Source organism: Chiloscyllium punctatum, chromosome 24 (genome assembly GCF_047496795.1).
Source record: "Chiloscyllium punctatum isolate Juve2018m chromosome 24, sChiPun1.3, whole genome shotgun sequence".
Lineage (NCBI taxonomy): Eukaryota > Metazoa > Chordata > Chondrichthyes > Orectolobiformes > Hemiscylliidae > Chiloscyllium > Chiloscyllium punctatum.
Window position 1 is genome coordinate 88,225,414 of NC_092762.1, and position 23,895 is coordinate 88,249,308.

At 46.7% G+C, this 23,895-nt stretch overlaps 1 protein-coding gene across 2 annotated transcripts; it reads right to left on the reverse strand.

Annotated features, from left to right (window-relative positions):
- Positions 1-1,333: 1,333 nt before the first annotated feature.
- sac3d1 (SAC3 domain containing 1) lies at positions 1,334-23,617 on the reverse strand. Of its 2 annotated transcripts, XM_072594470.1 has the most exons (3): positions 23,531-23,617; positions 21,717-22,319; positions 1,334-5,327 (listed from the first exon to the last, which is right to left on the reverse strand). In XM_072594470.1, exons 2-3 carry the CDS (start codon positions 22,300-22,302, stop codon positions 4,870-4,872), a joined length of 1,044 nt encoding a protein of 347 aa, XP_072450571.1. In that variant the 5' UTR covers positions 22,303-22,319; positions 23,531-23,617; the 3' UTR covers positions 1,334-4,869. The 2 variants fall into 2 exon arrangements, with proteins under 2 accessions (XP_072450571.1, XP_072450570.1); XM_072594469.1 differs by lacking the exon at positions 23,531-23,617 and having other exon boundaries at positions 21,717-22,559.
- Positions 23,618-23,895: the final 278 nt, after the last annotated feature.

The following is a 23,895-nucleotide window of genomic DNA, read 5'->3' on the forward strand; positions in this document are numbered from 1 at the left end:
GCAGGGCATCTTCTGGATGGTTCATCCCACTGCCACAGAGCGTCAGTGGAGGGGGGAGTGAACGTTTAGGATTGTGGATGGGATGCAGAATCAAACAGGCTTCAGCTCTTGTAATCTCCTCTCCCACAAGCTTTACCAGTGCTCCCAGGATCCACCTTCTCATTCAGAGAACAAAATCTTAATATGGGGTTGGGCTGGGAATTGGGGTACATGGGGGCTGGCTTCCATCTTTAGAAGTTGAGGGAAAAGAGCAGGGAAAATCTGAGTGACTGATAGAGCTGGAAAGAACCTGGCTCCTCCCTGGCTTATGCTAGGTCAGCTGATCTAAACAACAGCACGAGCTGAAATTGGAAGGGCCCTCTGCCTGAACTCTGATCTGTGACCCCAGCTGGAAAGCGCTTATGAAGAGGAAGGTTCAAAAGTGATAGGCAATCAAAGTCGAATAGGCAGCCTTACTCACTGAGCTAGTTTCAGTGAGAACATAAACCTATGCCATTGGAAAGCTCAGTGGGTTTGAGGGTAGGAGCAGTGAGTATTCTCCAGGCTGGGGATAACTGAGCTTCTGACACTCTTCCAGTACCACAACTATCAACAAATGGTGAGATCAATTTATAACTGTGGGCCCCCAACATGTGTTAAAATACAAGTAGAGGAATTAAACAACAAAAAAAATGCATTGTTATAAGCATCTTCCACAACCACATCCCAGAATGCTTTACAGCAGCCAAGTTCCTTTTGATGTGTAGTCATGACTGTGATGTGGGAGATCATCATTTTGGATTTGTCTGAGAAGATGGGGCCTAGCTGGAATGTGAACAGGACAGGGAGGGACACCAAATCCTTTACCCTGTGGTAAACTGCAGCCACCCCACTCCCAACAAACCCCCAACCCCCTCAGCACCCCCCAACACCTCCGTCTCCCCTCCCTTCCCCTCTCACCAGTCATTCCCAGTGTATTCCACTGTGGAGGTTCCACAGACATACAAGGGGCAGTGACTGTTTGCCTGAGATGTGAGTGTCAAGACGTGTGGTGCTGGAAAAGCACAGCCGGTCAGGCAGCATCATGGTGCCTCTAGCTCATGCTCGATTCTCCTGCTCCTCGGATGCTGCCTGACCTGCTGTGCTTTTCCAGCACCACACTTTCTGACTTTGATCTCCAGCATCCGCAGCCCTCACTTTCTCCTGAGATGCGAGTGTGTTCAGTACATACATGTCTTCAATAACTGGTGAGAGGGAGGTTGTGAATAATCCCCTCTCGGCCCAACAGAGTCTCTGTAACAAATACACTGAGCACAATCGGAAAGGAAATATTATTTTAAGACTAGACTTTTAATTTAAAATCTTTATTCTTGCTCATTGACATTAAGATTATTTGCAAGCAATCAGTTAAAGAAACCTCTTAATATGTTATAAATTATACAGTGACCATGAAACATGTTGTTACAACAGTGTATGAGAGTTCTCTTTCAGAATTAGAGTCCCCAGTTAACATTATCCCACCATTTTGCCTCATGCTTCTGATGCATTCAGTGACTAATAGGCACACCCTTATGAAAATTAAGTTAAGGCATATCTAATACAGAACAGAATGAGGCCATTCACTGTATGATGCCTGCATTCTTAAGACAGAACTCTCCAATTCGTCCCACCCTTTTCCAGTGATTTGCACCTCAATCTCTGGAATACAAATAAATTGGGGAACTAAGGTTTATTCAGGTGAGTATCGGGGTACAGAAATCGGATTGCATCAAGCATTAATCAGGGGTAAACCCCAGAGATTTAATATGTTTGTTCTTGTGGTCAGTTGAGTTCGGGGTGAAGTTAAGATTCCATTCAGACAGAAGCACATCATTGCACTAACAAATAGAACTCTAACAAATTCCCATGAGTACAGTTCCTGTTTACCCATAAGAGAGGACACACTGTCTCCCTGCAACAATATTGCATTTACATATACATTTGAATGATGTGCTCCAATAGTTGTGAAGAAAGCTTGGCCAAAGAGGGCAGTCTTGAGGAAGGTTTTGAAGGAGAGGTTTAGGAAGCGAATTCCAGAGTTTGCTTTCAAGAGCTGGAAACATGTTGTCAACGGCAGCTGGGCAGGAATCACAACTGACAAATACAGAGACTTCAGCAGTGGCTGGACCAGACTAACTCAATGCAAGGGAAGAGATGAAGCCAGAAAGCGACTGAAAACAAAGACAATATTTTTTAAATGGAAGCACTGCTGGACAAGGAGCTAATGTTGGTCAGGGAACCCCAGGTGATAGGTGACTAGAGTCTGGTGTAAGTTATGAAAATAGGTTGCAGCTTCTGGATGAGCTACAATTCACAGAGAATGGAAGACAAGAGGCCAGGCAGAAGAACATTGGTTTAGGGTGCCAGAGCTAAAGCTGAGAGCTCTCCTTAGTGCACTGTTTACCAACTCCACTGTGAGCCAGTCTCAGCCTTGAAAATTGCTTTGACTCTTTAAAGAACTTTGAGAGTGGTTGGTGGGTGGGTTGGGGAGAAGACCAATAAAGGGGGGGAGGAAAACCTGACAGTGACTGGAGCAGGGGCACATAGCCATTGCTGCTCATGAGCTCCCAGGCCTACTTGGGGTCCTGACTCCCACTTTGTCTTAGTGGACTCAAGCTGTATGCTGCTGTCAATGTCACCTTTGGGACACGACAGAGCAAGTCAGGAGATATTAAATAGACTTCATCTACAAATTAACATGGTTGCCTCTGAAAAGCCGTGTTCCTCACAGCATGGGACATACTTAAGGCGATAGATATTTAAAACAAAGCATGCAATTCTGGTAGGCTTAGCAGTTGGTCTCTGTTTCTTGGGGAGACAGTACCACCCACTGGTGGCCACAGGAATCGCTGCAACCCTAGTCAAGGCTGGATGTTCATGTTGTGATGGGAACTGACCAAAACAAACAAAACTCCTTGCAAAAAAAATCTAGATATCAAACAGCAGTTCCCGACTAACAATCAGAAAGAAATATGTCACATCTATTAGTCTGCAAACTCAAATAAAGCAAATAAAAAGTGAAAAGAAACTTGTTCAGCAAAATCTCGGAAGAGACCATTCATTCCATCAACTGAACTATATCATGGCTGCTTTTTTCCTGAACTCCGTTTACTAGTTCAGGTCCCTTTGCTGCTTCCTAACAATAACTATTTGTTTTATGGAGGACAGACTTTTTGATTTCCACTCACACTTTGTGTTGAAAAAGCCCTCCTGACATGACCCTGAGTCTCTGTTAATAGCTTCACTGGGATTCCCAGCCAACTTTACAAAATGGTAACTCAATAAATTGTCTTCACTGATTGAATTCTGGAACTGAGTCCCTTTGGAGGAATATCCTTTGTGTTTCTATCCAGTGATCTGTAACTTGTTGTTTTGAAAAAGTGGGCCAATACTTAAGAATGACAGAAACATCAGGCGAAATGTGAAGCCTGTCTTCTTCATACTCACTGCTCTGAGCCATGTCTGTCCAAGTGCCTGAGCTCACAGCAACCTCCAGGCCACAGGCTTTTGTACACATCACTCTGTCCAGATGCAGCTCGCTAAATGGCCAAACGAAACAAACAGACACTGACTGGAAGTTCTCAACAGGTCTGACAGCACGGAGTGATTAAAAAGAACAACTGCCAGGAAAATTCACCTCTAAATTTATTTACCAGAACAGTCAACATTTCCTGTGGACAGCCAGCTATATTTTCTATTTTTTCGTGTTTCAGATGATCAGTGTCTGTCATGCTTAGGTTTCTTTTTTTAAAACCAAAACAGTTCCAATACAGCTCCCCACTGGTCAATTGTGGCATTATCTCTCCTCCGTCAGCTGTGACTCAGTAGAGAACACTCTTTCTCTGCATCAACAGCTTGTGGGTTCAGGTCCCAATCCAGGAACTCAGGCCCATAATCCAAGCTGACACCCCAGCAGTGAGGGGGTCTGGCGTTGTGTGCTGTGAAACCGAAGCCCCCTCAGATCTCCCCATTGAAAGTCAGCAACAGAAACAATTTGAAAGAACAGAGAGGAATTTCTTGCCAGTGTCAAGATTAATATTTATTGCATGATCAACATCCCTAAAACAATCATCTGGTCATTTATTTAACTGCTATTTGAGATGTCTGATCGTGTGAACATTTGCTGTTGCAATTTCTAAATTACAACAGTGACTTCATTGCTGCAAAGTACTTGGCAAACCTCTGAAGATAATTTAGATTTCGTAAAAATGATCATCTTTATTTTGTGTTTTCAATTCTACTGTACCAGCTTTCTAGCAGGCTGTCACAGGTAAGAGGTCAACCATTCTATAGTCAGAGCACAGATATATTGATTTTATAAATTTTATATCAAAGCACTCCTTAAAATATAATTTCATTTTATCACATTCAAAATGTATTAAACAATGAAAATTCAAAGAAAGGTAAGAGGAAGGTTCCTGGACTGGGATTTAATCTCACAGTCAGAATGGCAGGGGTTCATTTTCCAGCAGAACGAAAAGCCCAGTGGAAGACCCAGTCAATCGACATCACACAATCCAAACACTCCAACTGCCTTTAGTGTGCATTTATTGCTGGGGATGTTGATGCTGGAAATGCAATTGTCTCCATCAAACATTCCCAGGACAGGAACAGCATGGGGCCAGGCACAGAATAAAGCTCCCTCGACACTCTTCCCATGAAGCACTCCCAGAAGCTCATTCACTGCCCACACTAATCCCTTCATAACAGACAATAGGACACTATCTAATAATGTGGCTGGGCAGATTGCACCTAGATTAGTTCACTGTGGCCAAAGGTGTTTGAAAGTTGAGAAGCTGAGAGTGTACAAGAGGAGCTGCCCTTGTCACCTGCTGTTCAGTCCAGTTTAACTCAATCGCCATGAATGATGCTTGACTTTGACTTGCTTCCTTGTTTTTTGCTGACCAATCCCAGTTCTCGTTGCCGTGTCCCAGGACCAAGATCTCTATAGCAGCTCTTCTGGAAGCACACGGAGGTACCTGTCACCTCCAGGTTATGGCGCTGACAAAGCTCAGCAGCTGAGGGTACACTGTCCATGCTCAGTAGGTTTGCCAGCCTCTGGAGAGGGTAGCGACAGTTACGGCTGCTGTAACCATGGTTAAATACCCGAAGCAGGTGATGCCGGAACTGCTGAATGTGCCGATAAATTGCACAGCTCTGCAGGAAGGACAAACTGCCAGCTCGTCGCAGACATCGCACATAGTTTCCCTCTGCGAAAGCTCGGTTCATGCCAAATGCCAGCTTCATGTCAGGTGAATCTCGGATGTGGTGAGGCAGGAGTAAGGCATGTTGAAGAGCTTTCACTGAACCTGGAGACAGACATGGGACAGATTGGGATCATCAAACACCAAAACTGACATGGGATTTAACTGAATCCAGTCACATTTGATACCCATAATAGAAGCTCCAGCTACCAAATAAAACAACCATAGGAAACAGAAAACGTGAGAGATACCACAACACTAAAGCAAAATGAAATGAATAGTGTGGATCTGAGCACAGGGAATGATATAAACAACAGAAAATGGAGGCAAGCTTACAAAGGGACAGAGAGATTAACACAAAAGCTAAAACATGCAGTGAAGAGTACTGTGAGCCTTTTATAATTAGAAGTGGTAAGGAATATTGCAAATGAAAATAAGGAACTGGCAGACTTGTTGAATATCGACTTAGTTTCAAGGAAAAGGATAAACTGTTTGCCATTCCAAATAAACTAATAAAGTATCAGTGATTGGAATTCACTGATGTAAAGATAAAGAAGCAAACTTTCAAAAACTGACTGGGGAGTGCTGTCTGCAGGTAAAGGGGTGGCAGGCAAGTGGGAGGCTTTCAAAAATGAGTTAACGAGAGTTCAGGGCCAGTGTGTTCCTGTTAGTGTGAAGGGCAAGGCTGGCAGGAGTAGGAAACACTGGATATCTAGAGATATTGAGGTTCTGGTCAAGAGAGAGGAGGCAGATGTCAGATATATACAGCTGGGATCAAGTGAATCCCTTGAGGAGTATAAGATGTGTAGGAGTACACTTAAGATGGATATCAGGAGGGCAAAAGGAGATATGAGGTAGTTTTGGCAGGTAATGTTAGGGAGAAATCAAAAAGAGAATCTACAAGTACATTAAGGGCAAAAGAGTAGCTAGGGAGAGACTATGACCCTTTAAAGATCAACAAGGACATCTATGCATGGAACAACAGGAAATGAGTGAGATACAAAATGAATATTTTTGCATCAATATTTATGGTGGAGAAAGGCATTGGAGCTAGGGAACTCTGGAAAATAAATCGTGATGTCTTGAAAAGAGTCCACATTACAGATGAGGAGGTGCTGGAGGTCTTAAAATGTATAAAGGTAGATAAATCCCTGGGACTCTGGTCAGGTGTATACAGGACATTATGGGAAGCTAGGGAAGAAATTGTGGGACCCCCAAGCAGAGATATTTGTGTCATGAACAGCCACAGCTGAGATATCGGAGGGTGGCTAATGTTGTGCTACTATTTTAAAAAGACTGTGAGAAAAAGCCAGGGAATGACAGACCAGTGAGCCTGACATCAGTGATGGGGAAGTTGTTGCAGGGGATTCTGAGACACAGGATCAACATGCATTTGGAAAGGCAGGGATAGTCAACATGGCTTTGTGAATGGGAAGTTGTGTCTCACATTCTTAATTGAGTTTTTTGAAGAGGTTACCAAGACGATAGATAGAGTCTTAGAGTTGTACAGCACGGAAACAGACCCTTCAGTCCAACTCGTCCATGCCAACCAGATATCCTCAACTCTTTTGATGTGATAGTAAAGCTTCCTCGACACTGTCCCCATCAAACACTCCCAGAACAGGTACAACAAAGGGTTGATGCAGAGTAAATCTTCCAGTACTCTTTTAAACTAAATGTAAATGGAAAGTAAAACTCCCTTGACACTAACTCCATCAAACATTACCTGGACGGTGAAAAGCATGGAGTGAAACACTGAGTTAAGCTCCTTCAACTCATTTAAACTGAAAGTTAAGCTCTCGCAACACGGGGTATCCTGTGATCTAAGGGTATACTGTTCTCAATCTCCATTTTGACTCATCATTTGAAGTGTGACTTTATGTACTTTAATACCAGCTCAGTCACCTATGTGTCTGTCATAATAGATCTTGGTCACAAATATTTGGAAAACATTTGCAAACTGAATGAACACTCAGCTTTGGCAATCTGAAAATTCAAATAAATAGCAACATCTGAGCACACACTTTAAATTCATTTGTGAGATGTGGGCGTCACTGGCTGTGCCCAATATTTATTGCCTGTCCCTAGCTGCCCCTTGAGAAGTTGGGGGTGAGCTGCCTTCTTGAACTGCTGCAGTTCACCTGCAGTGGGTTGACCCACAATACTCTTTGGGAGGGAATTCCAGGATTTTGACCCAGTGACAGTGAAGGAACAGCAATATATTTCCAAGTCAGGATGGTGAGTGGCTTGGAGAGGAACTTGCAGGGGGTGAAATTCCCACATATCTGCTGCTCTTGTCCTTTTAGATTAAAGCAATTGTAGCTTTGGACGATGCTGTCTAAGGATGTTTGGTGTAGTGTGTCTTGTAGATGGTACACACTGCTACTGAGTGTCGGTGGTAGAGGAAGTAGATACTTGTGGATGTGGTGCCATATCAAGCAGCTGCTTTGTCCTGGATGGTGTCAAGCTTCAGGAGTGTTTTTGGAGCTGCACTCATCCAGGCAAAAGGGGAGTATTCCATCCCACTCCTGACATTTGCCTTGTAGCTAGTGGGCAGGCTTTGGGGAGTCAGGAGGTCATAGAGTCATAGAGATGTACAACATGGAAATAGACCCTTCAGTCCAACCTGTCCATGCCGACCAGATATCACAACCCAATCTAGTCCCACCTGCCAGTACCCGGCCCATACCCCTCCAAACCCTTCCTATTCATATACCCATCCAAATGCCTCTTAAATGTTGCAATTGTACCAGCCTCCATCACTTCCTCTGGCAGCTCATTCCATAAATGTACCACCCTCTGCGTGAAAAAGTTGCCCTTTAGGTCTCTTTTATATCTTTCCCTTCTCATCCTAAACCTATGCCCTCTAGTTCTGGACTCCCCCACCCCAGGGAAACGACTTTGTCTATTTATCCTATCCATGCCCCTCACAATTTTGTAAACCTCTATAAGGTCACCCCTCAGCCTCCGACGCTCCAGGGAAAACAACCCCAGCCTGTTCAGCCTCTCCTTGTAGCTCAAATCCTCCAACCCTGGCAACACCCTTGTAAATCTTTTCTGAACTCTTTCAAGTTTCACAACATCTTTCCAATAAGAAGGAGACCAGACTTGCACGCAATATTCCAACAGTGGCCTAACCAATGTCCTGCACAGCCGCAACATGACCTCCCAACTCCCGTATTCAATGCTCTGACCAATAAAGGAAAGCATACCAAACGTCTTCTTCACTATCTTATCTACCTGCGACTCTACTTTCAAGGAGCTATGAATCCGCAATCCAAGGTCTCTCTGTTCAGCAACACTCCCTAGGACCTTACTATTAAGTGTATAAGTCCTGCTAAGATTTGCTTTCCCAAAATGCAGCATCTCGCATTTATCTGAATTAAACTCCATCTGCCACTTCTCAGCCCATTGGCCCTTCTGGTCCAGATCCTGTTGTAATCTGAGGTAACCCTCTTCGCTGTCCACTACACCTCTAATTTTGGTGTCATCTGCAAACCTACTAACTGTACCTCTTACACTCTCATCCAAATCGTTTATGTAAATGACAAAAAGTAGAGGGCCCAGCACCGATCATTGTGGCACTCCACTGGTCACAGGCCTCCAGTCTGACAAACAACCCTCCACCACCATCCTCTGTCTTCTACCTTAGAGCCAGTTCTGTATCCAAATGGCTCGTTCTCCCTGTATTCCATGAGATCGAACCTTGCTAATCAGTCTCCCATGGGGAACCTTGTCGAACGCCTTACTGAAGTCCATATAGATCACATCTACTGCTCTGCCCTCATCAATCCTCTTTGTTACTTCTTCAAAAAACTCAATCAAGTTTGTGAGACATGATTTCTAACGCACAAAGCCATGTTGACTATCCCGAATCAGTCCTTGCCTTTCCAAATACATGTATATCCTGTCCCTCAGGATTCCCTCCAACTACTTGCCCACCACCGAGGTCAGGCTCACCGGTCTATAGTTCCCTGGCTTGTCTTTACCATCCTTCTTAAACAGTGGCACCACGTTTGCCAACCTCCAGTCTTCCGGCACCTCACCTGTGACTATCGATGTTACAAATATCTCAGCAAGAGGCCCAGCAATCACTTCTCTAGCTTCCCACAGAGTTCTCGGGTACACCTGACCAGGTCTTGGGGATTTATCCACTTTTAACCGTTTCAAGACATCCAGCACTTCCTCCTCTGTAATCTGGATATTTTGCAAGATGTCACCATCTATTTCCCTACAGTCTATATCTTCCATATCCTTTTCCACAGTAAATACTGATGCAAAATATTCATTTAGTATCTCCCCCATTTTCTGTGGCTCCACACAAAGGCCGCCTTGCTGATCTTTGAGGGGCCCTATTCTCTCCCTAGTTACCCTTTTGTCCTTAATATATTTGTAAAACCCCTTTGGATTCTCCTTAATTCTATTTGCCAAAGCTATCTCATGTCCCCTTTTTGCCCTCCTGATGTCCCTCTTAAGTATACTCCTACTTCCTTTATACTCTTCTAAGGATTCACTCGATCTCTCCTGTCTATACCTGACATATGGTTCCTTCTTTTTCTTAACCAAACTGTCAATTTCTTTAGTCATCCAGCATTCCCTATATCTACCAGCCTTCCCTTTCACCCTGACAGGAATATACTTTCTCTGGATTCTTGTTATCTCATTTCTGAAGGCTTCCCATTTTCCAGCTGTCCCTTTATCTGCGAACATCTGCCTCCACTCAGCTTTCAAAAGTTCTTACCTAACACCGTCAAAATTGGCCTTTCTCCAATTTAGAACTTCAGCTTTTAGATCTGGTCTATCCTTTTCTATCACTATTTTAAAACGAATAGAATTATGGTCACTGGCCCCAAAGTGCTCCCCCACTGACACCTCAGTCACCTGCCCTGCCTTATTTCCCAAGAGTAGGTCAAGTTTTGCACCTTCTCTAGTAGGTACATCCACATACTGAATCAGAAAATTGTCTTGTACACACTTAAGAAATTCTTCTCCATCTAAACTTTAACACTATGGCAGTCTCAGTCTATGTTTGGAAAGTTAAAATCCTCTACCCATTATTCTTACAGATAGCTGAGATCTCCTTACAAGTTTGTTTCTCAATTTCCCTCTGACTATTGGGGGTTACTCGGCACAGTATTCCCAGCTTCTGACCTGCTCTTTCGGTAACAATATTTATCTGGTGAGTCCAGTTCAGTTTCTGATCAAAAGTAACCCCCAGAATACTGATAGTAGGGAATTCAGAATAGTTCAATTCTCTTTCTCTGGAGATGAACAGTGCCTGGCCCTTGTGCTTCATGAATGCTACTTGCCACTTTTCAACCCAAGCCTACATATTGTCCAGTTCTTGTTGCATTTAAATATAAACTGTTTCAATAACTGGGGAATCGTGATTAATGCTGGACATTGTGCAATCATCCCCAGTTCTGACCTTATGATTAAGGACAAGTCATTGATGAAGCAGCTGAAGATGGTTGGGCCGAGGCTACATTGAGGAACACCTGCAGAGATGTCCTGAAGCTGAGATGAATGACCTCCAATCATCACAATCATTTCCAAAGTGTCAGTTATGACTTTAATCAGCAGAGAGTTTTCCCCTAATTGACCCATGATTCTGACTGATTCCAGCTTTGCTCAGGCTCCTTGACATCACAGTCAAACATGGTCCTGAGGTCATAAGCTGTCCCTCTCCCCTCTCCTCTAGAATCCAGCTCTTTTGTCCATGCTTAGACCAAGGCTATGATGAGGTCAGGAGCGGATGGGCCCTGGTGGAACCCAAACTGGGCATCACTGAGCAGGTTATTGCTGAGCAGGTGCTGCTTGATAGCTCTGTTACTGACACCTTCCATCACTTCACTGAGGAGCAAGAGATGACTGATTGGGCAGTAATTGGCCAGGTTGGATTTGTCCTGCTTTTTGTATACAGGACACCTGGGCAATTTTCCACATTGTTGGGTAGACGCTAGTGTTGAAACTACTTGGCTAGGGGAGTAGCAAGTTCTGGTACACAACTGTTTGGTACTATTGCCATAATGTTGTCCAGGTCTGTAGCCTAATCAGTATCTGGTGCCTCCAATCATTTCTTGATATCAAAGGGAGTGCATTGAATTGGCTGAAGAGTAGTACCTGAAATGCTGGAAACCACTGGAGGAGGCTGAGATGGATTATCCACTTAGCAGTTCTGGCTGAAGATTGCAGCAAATGCATCAGCCTTATCTTTTCCTGTGATATGCTGGGTTCTTCTATCATTGACGATGGGGATATTTGTGAAGTCTTGACCTCCAATGAGTTGTTTCAGTGTCCACCACAATTCATGATTGGATGTGGCAGAACTGTAGAGCTTAGATCTGATCCATTGGTTTTGGGATTGCTTAGCTCGGTGTTATTACTTGCTGCTTATACTGTTTGACATGAAACTGTTTGGCAGCTTCACCAGGTTGACCCCTTACTTTAAAGGAGGAGAAAGTGAGGATTGCAGGTGCGGGAGATCAGAGTCGAGAGTGTGGCGCTGGAAAAGCACAGCAGGTCGGGCAGCATCTGAGGAGCAGGAGAGTCGACACTTTGGGCATAAGCCCTTCATCAGGAATGAGGCTTGTGGGTCGGGTGGGGAGGGGGGGCTGAGTAATAAATGGGAGGGGGGCTTGGGGGGGATGTTAGGTAGCTAGAATGTGATGAAGGTGGGGGAGAAGGTGATAGGTCGGAGAGGAGGGTGAAGCAGATTGATGGGAAAGGTGATGGACAGGTCAGGAGGGCGGTGCCAAGTTGGGAGTCTTGGGACTGGGATAATATGGGGGAAGGGAAATGAGGAAACTGGTTTTCTCTCAGCTACCTTCCCCCCAACCCCAACCCCAACTCCCTCCCATTTATCTCTCAGCACCCAAGCCCACTAGCCTCATTCCTGATGAAGGGCTTATGCCCAAAACATCGATTCTCTTGCTCCATGGATGCTGCCCGACCTGCTGTGCTCTTCCAGCACCACTAATCCAGTATTTGGTTTTCAGCATCTGCAGTCATTGTTTTTACCTTATTTTAGGGTCTGCCTAGTGCTGCAGTTGGTATGCCCTCCTGGCCTCATGATTAAATCTCTGGTTTGACAGTAATGGTAGAGTGGGGTATATGCCATGCCATGAGGTTACAGGTGGAAATATAATTTGTTGTTTCTGATGCCCCAGTGGGTGCCCAGTCTTGAATAGTAAAGAATGGCGATAGTACCACACAACATTGTCTCTGTAAAATGTTATCATAGAATGGAAACAAGCCCTTCGACCCTCCAAAGAGTAACCCACCCAGACCCATTCCCCTACATTTAATCACCCAACCAACACATCCCTGAACACGATGGGCAATTTAGCATAACCAATTCACCTGACCTGCACATCTTTGGACTGAACTGGAACACTCGGAGGAAACCCATGCAGACACGGGGAGAATGTGCAAACTCCACACAGTCATCCAAGGCTGGAATCAAACCTGGGACCCTGGTGCTGGGAGGCAGCAGTGCTAACCACTGAGCCACCATGCCATCCTGACAATACTTGATCTCTTTGCAGTGGTCACTCTTCCTGATAATAGAACATAGAAAAATACAGCGCAGTACAGGCCCTTTGGCCCTCGAAGTTGCGCCGATCCAAGCCCACCTAACCTACACTAGCCCACTATCCTCCATATGTCTATCCAATGCCCGTTTAAATGCCCATAAAGAGGGAGAGTCCACCACTGCTACTGGCAGGGCATTCCATGAACTCACGACTCGCTGAGTAAAGAACCTACCCCTAACATCTGTCCTATACCTACCACCCCTTAATTTAAAGCGATGCCCCCTCGTAATAGCTGACTCCATACGTGGAAAAAGGTTCTCATGGTCAACCCTATCTAAACCCCTAATCATCTTGTACACCTCTATCAAGTCACCCCTAAACCTTCTTTTCTCCAATGAGAAAAGCCCCAAGTGCCTCAGCCTTTCCTCATACGATCTTCGTACCATACCAGGCAACATCCTGGTAAACCTCCTCTGCACCCGTTCCAGTGCCTCCACATCCTTCCTATAGTATGGCGACCAAAACTGCACACAATACTCCAGATGCGGCCGCACCAGAGTCTTACACAACTGCAACATGACCTCAGGACTCCGGAACTCAATTCCTCTACCAATAAAAGCCAGTACGCCATATGCCTTCTTCACCGCACTATTTACCTGGGTGGCAACTTTCAGAGATCTGTGTACATGGACACCAAGATCCCTCTGCTCATCCACACTACCAAGTATCCGACCATTAGCCCAGTACCCCATCTTTTTGTTACTCTTACCAAAGTGAATCACTTCACACTTACCTACATTGAATTCCATTTGCCACCTTTCTGCCAAGCTCTGCAGCTTATCTATATCCCGCTGTAACCTGCCACATCCTTCCTCACTGTCAACAACTCCACCGACTTTCGTATCATCCGCAAACTTGCTCACCCAACCTTCTAGCCCCTCCTCCAGGTCATTTATAAAAATGACAAACAGCAATGGTCCCAAAACAGATCCTTGTGGAACACTGCTAGTAACTGCACTACCATCAACTACTACCCTCTGTCTTCTTCCAGCCAGCCAATTCCTAATCCAAACCTCCAACTCACCCTCAATGCCATACCTCCGTATTTTTTGCAGTAGCCTACCATGGGGAACCTTATCAAACGCCTTACTAAAATCCATATACACCACATCTACCGCTTTACCCTCGTTCACCTCCTTAGTCACCTTCTCAAAGAACTCAATTAGGTTTGTGAGGCACAACCTGCCCTTCACAAAACCATGCTGACTATCCTTGATCACATTATTCCTATCCAGATGTTCATAAATCCTATCCCTTACAATTCTCTCTAAGACTTTGCCCACAACAGAAGTGAGACTCACCGGCCTATAGTTACTAGGGTTATCCCTACTCCCCTTCTTGAACAAGGGAACCACATTTGCTATCCTCCAGCCTTCTGGCACTATTCCTGTAGACAACGAAGACATAAAAATCAAGGCCAATGGCTCTGTAATCTCCTCCCTTGCTTCCCAGAGAATCCTAGGATAAATGCCATCAGGTCCAGGGGACTTATCTATTTTCACCCTTCCCAGAATTTCCAACACCTCTTCCCTACATACTTCAAAGCCGTCCATTCTAATTAATTGTGACTCAATATTCACATCGGCAACAATGTCCTGTTCCTGAGTGAATACTGACGAAAAATATTCAATCAGTGTCTCCCCAATCTCTTCAGCCTCCACACGCAACTTCCCACTACTATCCTTGACTGGACCTATTCCTACCCTAGTCATTCTTTTATTCCTGACATACCTATAAAAAGCCTTTGGGTTTTCCCTAATCCTACCAACTAAGGACTTTTCATGTCCCCTCCTTGCTGCTCTTAGCTCTCTCTCCAGATCCTTCCTGGCTACCTTATAACTCTCAATTGCCCCAATTGAACCTTCACGCCTCATGTTTACATAGGCCTCCCTCTTCCCTTTAACAAGGGATTCCAATTCCTTATTAAACCACGGCTCCCTCACACGACTCTTTCCTCCCTGCCTGACAGGTACATACTTATCAAGGACACTCAATAGTTGCTCCTTGAACAAGCTCCACATATCAATTGTGCCCTTGCCTTGAAGCCTACTTTTCCAAGCCACGCATCCTAAGTCATGCCTCACTACATCATAATTTCCCTGCCCCCAGCTATAACTCTTGCCCTGCAGTGCACACTTATCCCTCTCCATCACTCGAGTAAAAGTCACCGAATTGTGCTCACTGTCCCCAAAGTGCTCACCTACCTCCATTTCTAACACCTGGCCTGGTTCATTACCCAGAACCAAATCCAGTATGGCCTCACCTCTTGTTGGCCTGTCTACATATTGTGTCAGGAAACCCTCCTGCCCACATTGGACAAACACCGACCCATCTCACGAACTCGAGCTATAGCTTTCCCAGTCAATATCAGGAAAGTTAAAGTCCTCCATAATAACCACCCTATTACTTTCACTCTTCTCCTGAATCATCCTCGCAATAATGTTGAGCAAAAATACTCTGTGGTAGGCAAATTGGTAAGGACTAGGTCAAGAATGTCTTTCCTTTTTCTTGGTTCCCTCAGCAAATGCTGGAGAGCCATTCTAGCAGTTGTGTCCTTTGGCACTCAAATTTACAACCTCAGTGCTTCCTCTGATTGGTCATCAATCAGCAGCAGACTGATTCATCAGCCAAGGAAAGATGGTATATGATGATCAGCAGGAGGGTTTGACCTTATGCCATGAGACTTCACGGGTCCAGAGTCATTATTGAGGACTCCCAGGGCACCTCCTGTATATCACTGTGCCGCCACCACCACCTCTGTTGGATCTGTCCTTCTGGTGGGATAGGGCATATCCAGAGATGGTGATGATGGTGTCTGGGACATTGCCTGTAAGGTATGATTCAGATTATGACTATGTCGGCTGTTGCTTGACTGGTCCATGATATAGCTCTCTCAAGTTTGACCTAAGTCCCCAGACATTGTAAGGAGGACATTGCAGGGTTGACAGGACTGATTGATGTTATTTCCAGTGCTTTAATTGATATCACATTCATCCATCTGGTTTCATTCCCCTTTTGAGACTTTTTAGTGGTTGCTACACCTGAATGGTTTGCTAAGCCATTTCAGAGGCCAGTAAATAGTCCAGCACATTGTTGTGGGTCTGAAGCCACATGTAGGACAGATCAGGTAAGGATGGTAGATTTTCTTCCTTAAAAATGGATATGTTGAACCAGAAGAGTTTTGACACCAATTATTTCATGGTTGTCATTAGCCTATTAATTTCAGATTTTATTGAATGCAAATTTGACCATCGCCCATGGGGTCTCCAAAACATTGGACTATGAATTCAGAGACCCAGGCAATGACAATACCACTAGGCCATACAGATTTATAGATATGGGATTGACCAGCAAAAAACAGATAATTTCTTTGGATTGGATTATAAATTTGTTCAAGATAGACAAAATTTCTAAGATTGTCCCAATTAAAAATAAAAAGGGTGCAAAGTTACAAATCATACAACACCAAGTTATAGTCCAACAAGTTTAATTGGAAGCACTAGCTTTTGGAGTGCTGCTCCTTCATCAGATGGTTGTGGAGGACACAATTGTAAGACACAGAATTTATAACAAAAGTTTACAGTGTGATGTAACTGAAACTATACATTGAAAAATACCTTGATTGTTTGTTGAGTCTCCCATCTGTTAGAATGACCATGATAGTTTCACTTCTTTCATATGTAAATCACAAATCACAGACACTCACACCCCCACCCCAGGCGCACACACACACTCTCACAAACACCCACTCCAGACGCACAGACACACACACACCCACACACACAAAAACCCACATGCACACATACATGTTGTTGTGGTTCTGTTCGTCGAGCTGGGAATTTGTGTTGCAGACGTTTCGTCCCCTGTCTAGGTGACATCCTCAGTGCTTGGGAGCCTCCTGTGAAGCGCTTCTGTGATCTTTCCTCCGCCATTTATAGCGGTTTGAATCTGCCGCTTCCGGTTGTCAGTTCCAGCTGTCCGTTGCAGTGGCCGGTATATTGGGTCCAGGGCGATGTATTTGTTGATTGAATCTGTGGATGAGTGCCATACTTCTAGGAATTCCCTGGCTGTTCTCTGTTTGGGTTGTCCTATAATAGTAGTGTTGTCCCAGTCGAACTCATGTTGCTTGTCATCTGTATGTGTGTGGCTACTAAGGATAGCTGGTCGTGTTGTTTCGTGGCTAGTTGGTGTTCATGGAATAAGGAGAAAGTGAGGTCTGCAGATGCTGGAGATCAGAGCTGAAAATGTGTTGCAGCAGGTCGGGCAGCATCCAAGGAGCAGGAGAATCAACGTTTCGGGCATAAGCCCTTCTTCAGGAATGAGGAAAATGTGTCCAGCAGACTAAGATAAAAGGTAGGGAGGAGGGACTTGGGGGAGGGGCGTTGGAAATGCGATAGGTGAAAGGAGGTTAAGGTGAGGGTGATAGGCCAGAGTGGGGGTGGGGGTGGAGAGGTCAGGAAGAAGATTGCAGGTTAGGAAGGTGGTGCTGAGTTCGAGGGTTGGGACTGAGACAAGGTGGGGGGAGGGGAAATGAGGAAACTGGAGAAATCTGAGTTCATCCCTTGTGGTTGGAGGGTTCCTCGGCAGAAGATGAGGCGCTCTTCCTCCAGGCGTCATGTTGCCATGGTCTGGTGATGGAGGAGTCCAAGGACCTGCATGTCCTTGGTGGAGTGGGAGGGGAAGTTGAAGTGTTCAGCCATGGGGCGGTTGGGTTGGTCGGTCCGGGTGTCCCAGAGGTGTACTCTGAAATGATCTGCAAGTAGGCGGCCTGTCTCCCCAGTGTAGAGGAGGCCACATCGGGTGCAGCGGATGCAGTAAATGATGTGTGTGGAGGTGCAGGTGAATTTGTGGCGGATATGGAAGGATCCCTTGGGGCCTTGGAGGGAAGTAAGGGGGGAGGTGTGGGCGCAAGTTTTGCATTTCTTGCGGTTGTATCTCCTCCACTTCCTGCTCCTCCACCCTTGAGCCCCGCCCCTCCAATCGCCACAAGGACAGAACCCCACTGGTCCTCACCTACCACCCCACCAACCTACAGATACATCATATCATCCGTCGTCATTTCCGCCACCTCCAAACGGACCCCACCACCAAGGATATATTTATCTCCCCTCCCCTATCAGCGTTCCGAAAAGACCACTCCCTCCGTGACTCCCTCGTCAGGTCCACACCCCCCACCAACCCAACCTCCACTCCCAGCACCTTCCCCTGCAACCGCAAGAAATGCAAAACTTGCGCCCACAGCTCCCCCCTCACTTCCCTCCAAGGCCCCAAGGGATCCTTCCATATCCACCACAAATTCACCTGCACCTCCACACACATCATTTACTGCATCCGCTGCACCCGATGTGGCCTCCTCTACATTGGGGAGACAGGCTGTCTACTTGCGGAACGTTTCAGAGAACACCTCTGGGACACCCGGACCGACCAACCCAACCACCCCGTGGCTGAACACTTCAACTCCCCCTCCCACTCCACCAAGGACATGCAGGTCCTTGGACTCCTCCATCGCCAGACCATGGCAACACGACGGCTGGAGGAAGAGCGCCTCATCTTCTGCCGAGGAACCCTCCAACCACAAGGGATGAACTCAGATTTCTCCAGTTTCCTCATTTCCCCTCCCCCCACCTTGTCTCAGTCCCAACCCTCGAACTCAGCACCACCTTCCTAACCTGCAATCTTCTTCCTGACCTCTCCACCCACACCCCCACTCTGGCCTATCACCCTCACCTTAACCTCCTTTCACCTATCGCATTTCCAACACCCCTCCCCCAAGTCCCTCCTCCCTACCTTTTATCTTAGCCTGCTGGACACACTTTCCTCATTCCTGAAGAAGGGCTTATGCCCGAAACGTCGATTCTCCTGCTCCTTGGATGCTACCTGACCTGCTGCGCTTTTCCAGCAACACATTTTCAGTTCATGGAATGAGGACTTGCCGCAACCCAAAGGACTAGCCACACTACCATACATCAAGAGCATTTCCGAACTGACAGCCAGACTACTGCGACCACTAGGACTCATAACAGCACACAAACCAACAGCCACTCTCAGATAACAACTCACCAGAACAAAGGACCCGATACCCAGCATGAGCAAAACCAATGTAGTGTACCAAGGCCTGCACAATACACTACATAGGACAAACAGGAAGACAGCTAACAATCCGCATCCATGAACACCAACTAGCCACGAAATGACACGACCAGCTATCCTTAGTAGCTACACATGCAGATGACAAGCAACATGAATTAGACTGAGACAACACTACTATTATAGGACAAGCCAAACAGAGAACAGCCAGGGAATTCCTAGAGGCATGGCATTCATCCACAGATTCAATCAACAAACACATCGACCTGGACCCAATATATCAGCCACTGCAGCGGACAGCTGGAACTGACAACCGGAAGCGGCAGAGACAGGCCACTATAAATGCCGGAGGAAACAGCACAGAAGCGCTTCACAGGAGGCTCCCAAGCACTGAGGATGTCACCTAGACAGGGGACAAAACGTCTGCAACACAAATTCCCAGCTCGGTGAACAGAACCACAACAACGAGCACCCGAGCTACAAATCTTCTCTCAGACTTTGAACACATATATGTTTGTGGGTTGAATTTGTACTTGCCGAGTTACATTGTACTTTGCTCAAAAACTGCATGAATTTATGTAAGACTCTGTTATCTCACTTTTTAGATTAGAATCAGTCTAAACATTATGGCACAGACAGGGAACAAGGGGGCCAACACCTTCAACATATTGTCTGGCTGACACCCATTGTTACAGTTAACCTGAGAATGTAACTTTAAAAAACATTTTGTGATTTACACATGAAAGAAGTGAAACTATCATGGTCATTCTAACAGATGAGAGACTTAACAAACAAACAATCAAGGTATTTTTCAATGTATCATTTCAGTTATAGAGTCATAGAGATGTACAGCATGGAAACAGACCCTTCGGTCCAAACCATCCATGCCGACCAGATATCCCAACCCAATCTAGTCCCACGTGCCAGCACCCGGCCCATATCCCTCCAAACTCTTCCTATTCATATACCCATCCAAATGCCTCTTAAATATTGCACCTCCACCACTTCCACTGACAGCTCATTCCATACATGAATTCAAAAACAGCAAAGGCAGTAACCGCGCAGGTTCTCTCTCTCTCTCCTGCACTGACCTCACCATGTGCTTCCTTTGTCTGCTCTTCTCCCTTTTAAACTGCTGTTGTTTTGACTTTTTTTCCCCCCAAGGTTCCAAAACAATGCAATAGCATATAAAACAGTAATTGCTGCTCCTGGAATTCGAGGAAATCCCCTCCAACACCTAAAATACCTCAAAAAAAAGGAGCAGCTCTTACAGCCAGAAATTTTTCCCGTCCTCCATCTTGGATTACCCAGAATCCTCTTACATCACACTGTAGTTTTGCTATAAATTCTGTGTCTTACAATCTTATTCTCCACAATTACCTAATGAAGGAGCGGCACTCCGAAAGCTACTGCTTCCAATTAAACCTGTTGGATATAACCTGGTGTTGTGTGAGTTGTAAATTTGTACACCCCAGTCCGACACCGCCATCTCCAAATCATACCTTGAAGAAGTTCTCCTCCAGGGTGCAGTTCTATTTTGAGCGGAGACACGGGGGGGCGGGAGCAGGGGAGAGAGAGGCGGTTAGGGATCCTCCCTATCACTCACAGCCAAAAATAGAAGGGACAGTGTCTCAGAACAACAGCTGCAGTGAGGATGGACCAGTTTCACACAATCATAGAATCCCTACAGAGAGGAAACTTGCACTGACCTTTTCAACATATACTGACACTGGCTGAAAACATCAGTCCAAAGTTTTTAAAATATAAAATCATGGATAAATAAAATTCCATAAGGGAACAGGCATTTAAAGACACCTTTAGTGAACTGCAGGTATAAGGAAAAGTCACCATTGTCTCATTAGAGAGATGACTGGTGGTGGTTTAACCTGAGGGTCACCATACATCAGGCAAGGGCTGAATTTGAGAAGTGGGGGGAGATTCTGAACCAGCATGGAAATCGAAGCTGTGCTATTGGTATCACTACACATTGCAAACCAGCCATTCAGCCAACTGAGCTAACCAACCCCTAACTGAAATACAACTCTTCAAACAATGAGCACAGTTCTATTTGACAGATCAAGCAGCAGATGATCCCAAGAATATAGCTCTGAAAATCCCGCTTTACATTGGTAAAGGCCTTCGCAGAATCAAACACATTCATTCTAGCTGCGCTACAAATAGAAATTTCTGGAAAGTCAAAGATCAGCTCAAGGTAAGCATTAACTTCAGGATTAACGACTCTAATTTACATTCTGCAGACAGCAATCCCAATAATTTATCGATCAGCTTGTCAAAGATGCCACAACAAAGGGAGGATTTATCATATAGCTTACTGACTTAGTCATTGTCTCCACAACAAAAAAACTTTCAGACAACCCTACCATTCTCCTTTCAGAGGGTCGGTAAGGTTATGGAATTCTCTTTTCTAGAAGGCACTGGAGGCTAGCTCTTTAAACTTATTCAATGCAGAGTTAGATTGATTTTTGATAGACAAAAGAACAATACAGCACAGGAACAGGCCATTCGGCCCTCCAAGCCTGCACCAACACATTTTGCCCTTCCATACTAAAACTGTCCTCACTTACAGGATCCATATCTCTCCATTCTCTTCCTATTCATGTATTCAGGTGTTGCTTGAACGCTGCTGAAGAACAAAGAACATGGATAGAACAAGATTCAAGGGGAAAGGAGTGGGCAGAAGACAGGAAGGTTGTAGCTGACACTACAACCAGCTCAAACCTACACCAGTGTATTCGCAACCTTATTCTGATACACAGAGAAGTCAGTAATTAGTTTAAACTGCTGCACCTACCCAGGTTATAGAGAATGGCCAGAGCCTGAAATTCAGCTTCATTTTCATAAATCCCAGCAGAATAGTTGGCAAGTAGCAAACTGAAACACTCCTGAACATGAATATCATTCATTTTTGGATCAAAAACCTGAATGGGTTCCTCACACAACCAGTATGAGGCACAGAGGAAAAAGCGTAGACTCTTCTCCAGAATGGTCACTGCGATAGGCCCACTGACCTTCTGGATGGTCATGTCTTGACGCACACTACGCAGTCGGTCAAACACGTAATCGTAAACTTCCACCCAGGGCTCCTCATGCCGTGGGACAATCTCATCGATCAGATAATGGACAGTTTTAAGGAGGACACTGGCTGGACGGAGCTCGCATTGTTGAGCAGGTTCTTTTCCAGCTGCTGGTCGTGAATATTCCTTCACTATTCTCCGTGGGTCAGCGCTCGGCAGTCGGTCTCTCACAGTTCCCTCCAGGATTTCAAACTTATGAAGTCTCTTCTGTCTCTGTCGTTCATCCCTCTCTCGATCCGGACACATCCCTGGACAGGTCCCTGTGAGGACAACATCTGGTTCTGCAAACCTCACAGACATCATTCAGCATGAGACCATTCCTGAAAATAAAGGGAAAAGGAGTCACACAGGAATTTAATCTACTAAAGATAGAGAGAATTAGAAAGGAACAAGAAGGCAAAGGGAGGAACAGGGGAAGATGGGGAAAGGGAAATGACAGAAGGGAGCAAGGATGGAGAAAAGGGGGCAGGAGGGGATGAAGGGGGCAGAAGGGGGAAATAAGGAGCAGGGTCAGGGAAAACAAAGAGTAAGGGAGGAGGAGGGAGGAGGGAGGAGGAGGGAGGGGGGGTGGGAACAGGGAGAGGGGGGAAATGGGGAGGAGGAGAAGGATGAGGGGGATCCCCAGCGCCGCTGGTGTCCGGGTGGGAAGTCACTGCGAGGTTGAGCGCGGCCCCAGGCCCCGCGGACCCGCCCCGGCCCCAGGCCCCAGGCCCCGCGGACCCGCCCCGGCCCCAGCGGACTCTCCCCGGCCCCAGGCCCAGGCCCCGCGGACTCTCCCCGGCCCCAGGCCCCAGGCCCCAGGCCCCGCGGACTCTCCCCGGCCCCAGGCCCAGGCCCCGCGGACTCTCCCCGGCCCCAGGCCCCGCGGACTCTCCCCGGCCCCAGGCCCCACGGACTCTCCCCGGCCCCAGGCCCAGGCCCCGCGGACTCTCCCCGGCCCCAGGCCCCAGGCCCCGCGGACCCGCCCCGGCCCCAGCGGACTCTCCCCGGCCCCAGGCCCAGGCCCCGCGGACTCTCCCCGGCCCCAGGCCCCGCGGACTCTCCCCGGCCCCAGGCCCCAGGCCCCGCGGACTCTCCCCGGCCCCAGGCCCCGCGGACTCTCCCCGGCCCCAGGCCCAGGCCCAGGCCCCGCGGACTCTCCCCGGCCCCAGGCCCCGCGGACTCTCCCCGGCCCCAGGCCCCGCGGACTCTCCCCGGGCCCGGGCCCAGGCCCCGCGGACTCTCCCCGGCCCCAGGCCCCGCGGACTCTCCCCGGCCCCAGGCCCAGGCCCCGCGGACTCTCCCCGGCCCCAGGCCCAGGCCCCGCGGACCCGCCCCGGCCCCAGGCCCAGGCCCAGGCCCAGGCCGCGGCCGGATGTCTCTTTAATTCTCTCTCAGACTCAACCCTGTCCCCCGCCGCAACAACCCTCTTCCTTCATATAGCGCCTGATAAGCACCAAGGCCCTGCATTGATGTAGCGCTTTACAAACACTGGAAGTCTCAGAGCGCTTCACAACAACAACTCGAAACAAATACCGGCCACAGCACTCACTCAGCGCTGCATTGATATAGCCACCAGGCTTGAGCAGCTCCTGAACCTGGAACCTTGTGGTTCAGAGACAAATGGAGCAGTGTGGGATCTCACAGCATCTATTGTCAAACAAAATGTGACAATAAAAGGCGATATTCAAACACACAACCAGATAATATAGATTTTTAGGACAGTCTTAATGGATAGAGAAGTGCATTGGTTTGTGTTTGATGTGGAGGTGCCAGTGTTGGACAGATACAAATCCCCCAGCACCAGGTTATAGTCCAACAGGTTTATTTGGAAGCACTAGCTTTCGGAGTGACACTCCTTCATCAGGTGGTTGTGGTCCTGGTTTGTGGAAAGATTCCCAAAGTTTACAGCCCACT